General features: G+C 44.4%; 1 protein-coding gene across 4 annotated transcripts in view; it reads left to right on the forward strand.

Moving 5' to 3' along the window:
* The window catches only part of USP32 (ubiquitin specific peptidase 32), a 63,384-nt gene extending 56,801 nt beyond the window's left edge, over window positions 1-6,583 (forward strand). For all 4 annotated transcript variants that reach the window (XM_063174133.1, XM_063174135.1, XM_063174137.1 and 1 more), the window contains exons 29-34: window positions 504-624; window positions 1,296-1,487; window positions 2,043-2,334; window positions 2,747-3,156; window positions 3,424-3,516; window positions 4,182-6,583. In XM_063174133.1, the coding sequence (XP_063030203.1) occupies window positions 504-624; window positions 1,296-1,487; window positions 2,043-2,334; window positions 2,747-3,156; window positions 3,424-3,516; window positions 4,182-4,355 (1,282 nt within the window). In that variant the 3' untranslated portion in view covers window positions 4,356-6,583. The remainder of the gene's footprint in view (window positions 1-503; window positions 625-1,295; window positions 1,488-2,042; window positions 2,335-2,746; window positions 3,157-3,423; window positions 3,517-4,181) is intronic.
* Window positions 6,584-8,939: the final 2,356 nt, after the last annotated feature.

The raw sequence follows: 8,939 nt of genomic DNA on the forward strand, positions 1-8,939 counted from the left end.
GGAAACTCACCCTGGAAGGATGCTTGGAATTTCCCATAAACAAAGACTTGCTAATGAAAATTCCAGACCTTTGCTGGAAGGTATTCAGGCCACAAACTAATTTTTTAAAAATGTTTTATAGCTCTTAGAATTATTTATCATGGTGAAAATGACTTGTGGAGACAGAGCAGTGGAGTTTTTGGGGTTGTAGTTGGGTTTGGTCAGCACTGGATCATAATGGAATGGACCTTAAAGATCATCCCATGCCAACCCCTCCATGGGCAGGGACACCTTCCAGTGGCTCGTGCAGGCAGATGGTGGAGCTCACCCAGCTGCTTCCCTTTCTCACTCTGGTAAAGTTTTGCATTAAAAGCACAAATAACCCTGAGCATTGCTGCATAAAAATGTCTCACACTGAAGGTGAGGCCTGGAGCTTGGAGGGTGCAGAGGAGCCGAAACAGGAGCAGAACTGAAATGTAGAAATGATTGGAGCCTGCACTGACCACAGCCAATTTGTGCCCCAGGTTCTGCCGTGGCTGCAGGATCGAGTGCTCAGAGGACAGGGCCTGTGTGGGCAATGCCTGCATCGCTGTGGACTGGGACCCCACCGCGCTGCACCTGCGCTACCAGACCTCGCAGGAACGGGTAAATGCCAGCAGGAGCCTTTGTTCTCTGCCAGCACCTGAACACCACCCCCTGCAGCCCTCTGGGCTCTGTGATGCTGCTTTTGTCCCTTCCTGTCAAACCAAAGGCAGCAATCGTGGGACAGTATATTCTGGATAAATCAATGTCTTGATGTTAGGCCTCTTATGTGCTCTAATGGTGTGGAAGGGAAGCTTTTAAAGAACCACAGCAGTGCATTTGCTGTCTGTCGTGAGTTGCTTTTAAGCTAGTCAAGATATATAATAATATATTACATAATACATTACAAAATATTTTAATTTGGTAAATTTTCGGTAACTATAAACAGTTATGCATGTGAGCAAACCTATTTCCTCATTAAGCAAACAAAACTCATCTGAAGGTGAGCCTGTAGCTGGGTGAATCTGGAATAACTGTTCCAGTTTGTGAGTTTTATCTATAAAGTTGTGCTTTATGGATAATTTATAAGCAGAGCCCAAGTATAAGAACAGTGAATTATTTTTATCTGCCTCTTCATAGCTGAAATGAAATTCCTGCTAAAACTTAACCACATCTCATTTTTATCTTTGATTCTGAACAACCCAGTGAAGTTATTTGTGATACTGTGAGGAGAGCCCTCCTCTGAGCAGTGTGTGTTACATTTCCAAGTCAGAGAGAGTTTTCTCTCCCTTCAGATTGTGGAAGAACATGAAAGTGTTGAGCAAAGCCGCCGAGCCCAGGCAGAGCCCATCAACCTGGACAGCTGCCTGAGAGCCTTCACCAGCGAGGAGGAGCTGGGGGAGGATGAGATGTACTACTGCTCCAAGTGCAAGACCCACTGTCTGGCCACCAAGAAACTGGATCTCTGGAGACTTCCCCCTATTTTGGTAGGATCTTGTGTCATTTTCCTCCTCAGCAGCAAACCCAAAGCACGTTGTCCCCAAATCTGCCAAGTCGCCTTGCTGTGAATAAGATGATTTGCTTTGTTCACACTCTGAGGTGGGGCACTGACTGAGTTTGCAGGCAAATAAAGCAAACCTCAAATCCTTCAGAATGTTTTTAGCTGCTGCCTTGCAGGAAATGGTGGTGGTTTGTGTTCAGTGTCAGCTACTCTGACACAGCTCATGCTCAGATGGTGACAAGATCTCCTCTCTGGTTGTGGGACACCTGCAGTTCTTATTTTTCGCATTTGGTAGCTTATTCAAAACAGACAGTGCTGATCACTGAATTGAAGCAACCTTTGCCATCATTTCCACATGAAAATATTAGTTTCATATTTTACCAGCTCGATCCCAAAATCCACACTGTCACACAGAGCATGATTTTTACTAGCTTAGATAAAATGTGTATGTTTTGGGAAAAACTCTCTTTGAACAATAAAATTACTCACTGGGATGTCATTGCCCCCCTTTAATAATTTTCTCTACCATGTTTCCCCTTAGATCATCCACCTGAAAAGATTTCAGTTCGTTAACGGCCGCTGGATAAAATCCCAGAAAATTGTTAAATTTCCCAGAGAAAACTTTGACCCAAGTGCCTTTTTGGTACAAAGGGATCCGAGTCATTTCCAAAGGAAGCAGCTCACCCTGCAGGTTGAGAGCCTTCCTGAAGCACGGCCTGGCCAGGGGGACAGCAGGAAAGCAGATGTGCAGAGCAGTGGCACAGCAGGAGAAGGGGACACACTGAACAGGAGTCCATCCTCCCTAAACACTTCTGTCCTCAATAACGTCAAAGGTAGGGAATGACTGGGGAAAATTCCACTCTGTGCTGGTGTTTGGAAGGGAAAAATGTTATGTACAAAATGTTAATGTTTGGGGGTTTTTTTGCCAAAGCACTACACTTGGAAATGGTCCTTAGTGAAGCTTTAGCATAAAAAATGAAAGAAAATTTAAGAAGTTGCTCAGTGACAACAGATATTGGTACTTGTGTAAATGGGCTGGAATTAGTAAGGCATGTGCTTCTGCATAAAATAATATAATTACAGTTTTTAGGTGTGCACAAAGATGGGGTTTTATTTCTATATATTACTCATGAGCTGCAGGGAAATAGTGGGGTTAAATGTTTGATTATTCAAAAAAATAACTTTAAAAAGAAATCTAAACTGTGTTTGTACTCATCTTAGTCATCTCTGTGCTTTCTGTCCCAGCATCTCCATCCTTGGGGAGGAAAAGTGGAACCAGCTGCCCTTCAAGTAAAAACAGCAGCCCCAACAGCAGCCCAAGGACTTTGGGGAGAGGCAAAGGGCGCCTGCGGCTGCCCCAGCTGGGGAAAAACAAACTGTCCAGCAGCAAGGAAAACCTGGCTGCTAGCAGGGAGAACGGTGCTGAGCACGAGCAGGGGGATGGCCTGACTAAAGGACAGGCCCTGGGGGGCAGCCAGAGCGAGCTGTACCCCGGGCAGGACAGCGAGGGGGCTCTGGCCAACGGGTACCTGTGGGAGCAGAGCTCGCTCAGCAACGGGCAGGGCGAGAACCACAGCGAGGACGACACCGCCGACGACCAAAGAGACAGAGACGACGTCTGGGTCAACCCCATCTACAACCTATATGCAATCTCGGTAGGTGCTGCTCCTCCTTGGCACACTGCTCTGACCAAATGCCTGCCTTGGCTTTGTGCCAGCACAGGCATCTGTAGGGAAGGAGGGCGAAAGCGCCGTAAAGTTGCTGTAAAACTGGGGATGACTTATGTGTCTGCTAATTTGCATGTGTGTCAAAAGTTAGTCAGCTCCAGCTGATGTCATGATGGCTCATTCACGGATAATGAACTTGGGAATTATTTACTGGATGTTTGATCCAGGATTTCTTTTCTTCTTCCTTTTCCTCAGTGCCATTCAGGAATTATGGGAGGGGGTCATTACGTCACTTATGCCAAAAACCCGAACAACAAATGGTACTGCTACAATGACAGCAGCTGCAAGGTAAAGCACTTCTTTTCCTCATTATTTCACATCATTATTCTTATTATTTCAAATAATTTTTGCCTTCATTAACCAGAGCTGAATAAATTTAGAATCAGAAATTCTAGCTAAAGAAATTTTAGAATCACAGAATGGTTTGGATTGGAAGGAACCTTAAAGTTCATCCCATTCCACTCCTCTGCTATGGGCAAGGACACCTTCCACTAACTCAAACATATGTGGAGAGCTGCTGTTTGAAATCAGGAGCATCTCCAAAGCTGCACCAGATAAATATTAAAATTATTAGCTGAAATTGTACGTGAGGTTTTTTCCCAAGGTAACATCTGTTCATCAGCTGCTCCCACAGTTAAGGGAAGATGCTTGTTTTGTACAAAGATGTAAAAATGACTAAGAATGGAAAGCCAGGAATACATTTCCATGATGGCAGCAGTTTGTATTCAATTGGTGAATAACTCAGCTCTGACACTTCTAAGTATTTGCATTCATCACCATAAAATTGTCAGAGTTCCCAAGTAATTCATGGAGCGAGATAACAAAGAGGGGAGACAGAACACGGGATTCCTTCTGTTGCACCCAGTTAAAAACACCCTTTTTGGGGCAGCAGTGTGTGTCTGAAGTGCAGCAGCTGTCCCATGGGGTTTTTGTGGGTGTTTTCCCTGTGTCAGGAGTTGCACCCGGACGAGATCGACACGGACTCTGCCTACATTCTGTTCTACGAGCAGCAGGGGGTGGACTATGCCCAGTTCCTGCCCAAGATCGATGGCAAGAAGATGGCAGACACGAGCAGCATGGACGAGGACTTCGAGTCCGACTACAAGAAGTACTGTGTGCTGCAGTGAGCCTGAGCTCCTGGGCTGGGCTGGGCTGGGCTGGGGGAGAAACCCTGGGATGTGCCCCTGGGGAGGCCCTGACTGAGCCAGAGAGCAGCTTGTGGTTGTCATTGTCCCCTGTGAGCTGAAAGCACAAAAAGAGCCCCTGGTTAAGCAGTTAATATCCAGTAGTATTGTTTTGTTCTGTTTTCTCACTACATGCTCGAAACGTTTCTGATGTTGGACATCTGAGACTGCCACTGGCCTTTAAATCCAATGGTTTGAGAAAAGCCAACTAGGACCAAATAAGAGCTAAATTAAACATCCAAATAAGAGCTAAACAGAGTAGTGTAGAGTTTACCAACTGTTCTAACACCCCCCGAGGCTCTGGTTAGGTTTAAGGTAACGGGGAAAAACAATTTCTAGTGTTGTCTTTGGACAACATGATATTGCTACCTCCTTTTTCCTGCAGTTTTATTGCATTTTATTGGCAAAACAGAGAAGGCAAGAGAAGGAAAAGTGCACAAATGGAAACAAATTATTGCCATGGGGAAGAGAAGTTTCCAGTTTTGCCACCACTAATGTGTGTCAGTTGCTTTCTTTCTGTATGTTGGGAGCACAACCAAATCATCATTTGAGAGGAGATTAATTTCTACACTTGAATGGTTTTATTATACTTGTGTTTTCTCCACGTGTTGGCTGTGCAGATCAACATGTTTCAGGAATGGCTTTTCTGCCTGAAGAGTGCTGGCTCAAACTTTTTTGAGCTGCCTCAAGAAGAAACTTCAGGTTGGAGAGAGTAGTTGTGATTACACTCACGGTGTCTTAAAATGTGCACATTGCACAGAACGTTCCCAGCTTTTGGAAGGAGAGATGCTTGAGCTTATGTTTCATGACTGGTGTTGCTTTTGAAATTTGCACTTTTGAAAATGCATCTGATTCAATTGAAAGCCACGTTTGTTTGGTTTTGTTGTTGTTGTTGTAAGGGCTCTGGAGTGAATGGCTGTGAGTATCCACTGTGTATTTCCAAGGAAGAAGCTGTGGCTGTCAGGTAGCTGTCGTAGCATTCATGGATGGAGGTTTTTTTTTATTGGTTTCCTAACTCAGTTTCTTGTTTTCAAAAAATTTGATTGCCTTTTGAAATTATCTTCTTTTTGTTTGTTTGTTACACCAGGTTATGCAATTACTTGCAATTAAACCAGACTTGCTTTCCACGCCCTTGCAACATGCTCTGTAATTCAAGGGGCTTCTTGCATGAAGGGAAGTGTGACTGAGTCTTAGCAGAGACTGGAAAAAAAAAGAGAGTTGGTTTTTTTTGAGCAGGCATTTCTTTAAACATTTTCAGTGTTAAATTGTTTGCATATCTGAATGAAGATAAAATTTTCACTCTTTTGGCCTTTTGTTCTTCAGCTGAGCTTGAGCAGCTTATTAATTTTGTCATGCATCATCTTCCCAGTTCTCTAGATTTTTGTACCTTCACTAACAAAACTGTTACTCACACGGTTCTCTGCCATTAATGTTTGGATTCATTTTGGGGTGTTTGACAAGAATGCCAAACCTTCAGCAGTTTATCATTTCCAGGAGGATCTGGGGTTTATCCATGGAGGAAATGCTATCAGCTGGTGTGGCTGTCTGCTCAGGCAGAGCCCTGCCAGCCCGTGGAGGTTGTGCCTCTTTGGGGACAGCAGATCTGTTCCAAAATGAGTCTTGTCTTACCTGTCAGGTGTTGCTCCTTATCCTCTATGGTCTTTTATCTTTAAAGTGGTCTGAACATTGAGCCTAAAGAGAAGCAGACATGACTAGTGAATTTCTAGGTTAGAAGCTTTTTCAACACCCACTTGTCTACTCCTCCCTCCGCAAACTCCATGAAAAGTGAAAGATTTTCAACTGATTTACTTTAAAATGTTTTATTTAAGCAGGTAGCACAATCTACTAATGTTATTTGATCTTCTGTGTTTGTTACATTGGTTGTAATTAATTTTTTAAATTAAATTAATTCAAGAATTAGTAGTAAATTTATTAAGTTAACTATTAACTACATTCACTTTGTAAATTATTGTATAAAACTTATTGACAATGCACTGACTTTAGAAAGATGTTAATGTACATAAATGCCTTGTAAATAAAATAGTGTTGATGTACTGGAATATGAGCTGTATTAAAACAAAGGTATTGGTAATTGTATATGGAGTGAACCTGTTTATCTGTAACTATATTATTCAAACAAATTAAATACTGTGGATGCAGATGAAGTGTCACTTCTTGTCAGATAATTTTTAATAACTGTTTTCCTGCTTTGAAGTGTCTGTGCTGCTTGTATGAAGCTTAAATGCCTTTGTCAATCCAAAAGCTGAAGCACGGGCAGGCATCCAGCAATTCTTCACAGCTTCTTCATTGTTTATGAAAGGTAAGTTGGGTATTTTGTTGATGATAATAACACTTATTACTTGAAAACAATCCTTGTCAGCAGTGAAGTGATCCCTCAGGTACAGGAAGGCTTTGCTCTGTCTTTGGACAGGATCTGCAGGTACCTGACGTGCAGTCCTGGTGCCTGAGGTGTCCCTGGGCAGGCAGGGACAGCCCTGCTGTCCTCCCAGCCCTGCTGCCCTCCTGGCCCTGCTGCACTCACTTTTCCCCTAGCAGGAAGTGGCTCTGGTTGAGCTGGCAACCAGACCAAAGTCTGCACAGGGCTGATGTCAGGAGCACGCATCACCTGCCTTCTTTAGCTGGAAATGAACCATTGTTCTTTTTTTACAGCCCCTGAAGATGCTCAGTGGGTATTTACCCAAGGATTAGCACGCAGCAGCATCCCCAGAGTGTGTCTGGAAGTGAAGCCATCTGTGGCTGGGATGGGAGGTTGGTGCAGCACTGGGTGGTGGCACTTTCCTGGTGATAACTCTCAGAGCACTGGTCATTCTTGGTCATTCTTACCGGGTGTGGTCACCTCATGGCTCCACTGGGGTCACTTGGGCATTTTCAAGGTTGAAAATTTCATTTCAGTATAAAGAAGTTCCTGTCATGAATTTCCCTCTGTTACTTTGAAGTATTGAAAGGGGAATTTAAAAGGATGAAACACTCTAATTACTAAGGATGTTGATACATGCTGCTGTCAGTGGTAAAGTTTTATTGATTTAGTGCAGCAGGGGACATTGGAGAGATGAAGGTGTCACATCCCTGCCCAAGCTGCAGCCATGTGCTGCTGCTGAATCCCTCTGATTCCCAGATCAGAACTGTGCAGGTGTTGCAGGAGGGCTCAGCAGTGAGCAGGGGGGAATGGGCTCTGCTGTGGTTTCCCTGCTCCCTTTGTGTGTGGGCAGTGCTGGAAGCACCTCTCCTGTTTTTGGGCTGGGTCAGCCAAACTTCTGCAAACCTGGGGGGGCTTTTGGTGCTTCTGCTGGGAGGGAGGGGAAGGGACAGCAGGGACAGCACCTCTTGTGCCAAACCCTCTGATTCCCCCCAGAGAGAGGGGAGGGATGGGAGCACCAACCCTGCAGGGCCCTGCTGCCCACAGGAGTGACCACTGTCCCTTCCCTTCCCTGAACCCCAAAGCCAAAGGCATTTTCCATCCTGATCCAAGTGTTGGATCCGTTCTGGAGCTGCTGTTCCAGCCCTGCTCCCTGTCCTCCCCTGGGCTGCCACAGGAGGCTCTATCCCTGCTTTTCCCTGTATCTAAACATCAAAATATCCCAGATTTATCTGTGATCATGTCCTGAGAACGTGCTGGGCTCCAGGCACAGCCTCTGGCCTGGGGCCCAGAGCATCCACGTAGATATTAATTATATTAATTATGCCTTTTGTTACCCTTTTTCCCTCAGGTCCTGTAAATTGAAGCCAGAAGTGAGTAAAATGCAGTCATCCATGCTTGCTGATTTATCGTTTCAGGAAAATAAAAACCTGTCAGGAGTTGGGGAGATTGTGCCTTTTGTTTGGGACTAGGCTCTGGCTTCCTCGATCGTGTGTAAAAGATTTCCTGTTTGTGAAAATGAAAAGCAATGTTTGATAAGGTCCCTTCAGCAAAATGAGTCACAAAGGAGAAAATAGATTAAGGATGCTTCTAGATTTGAAAGAAATTAAATTTCACTGGGAGTTGTGAGCATAGAAAACCAATAAGGAAATCTTGTGGCAAAATCCAGGTTTTATTTATATTTGGGGTCATTTCAGACACACCTGAAGACTGAACCTCACCCAACTTTTATCAGTGCATTTAAAACTCGTGATGAGAGCACAGAGATGTCCCCAGGTGGGTCACAAGCTGCTTTGGGTGGTCAGAGTTCATGCACTTCCCTGCCCTGCAAAAAAAAATAAACAGCAGCAGATGCTTCAGAGCCTTTGTCAGAGTGTTTGTGAGAGCTGGCCATGCAGCACTCTCTGTACTCTGATATTTTTTTTATCTCAGTGCTGCTGAAATTTTTTTCACCATTAGGTTTTTATTGGGTGCAAAGTCCAAATGAAGTGGCTGAGAGAGCTGTGGTGTGTGATGACTTCTTTTGGATTTTGAAAATAGTGTCTGTGAACAGCTGTGAACATTCTCAGTGTTGTTTCTCAGCTCTGTGTGAGGTTAAAATCCTCTGCTTTTCCCTGATGCTGAGCAGGGGAAAGCACAGGCAGCTCCTG

Source organism: Melospiza melodia, chromosome 21, assembly GCF_035770615.1.
Source record: "Melospiza melodia melodia isolate bMelMel2 chromosome 21, bMelMel2.pri, whole genome shotgun sequence".
Classification (NCBI taxonomy): domain Eukaryota; kingdom Metazoa; phylum Chordata; class Aves; order Passeriformes; family Passerellidae; genus Melospiza; species Melospiza melodia.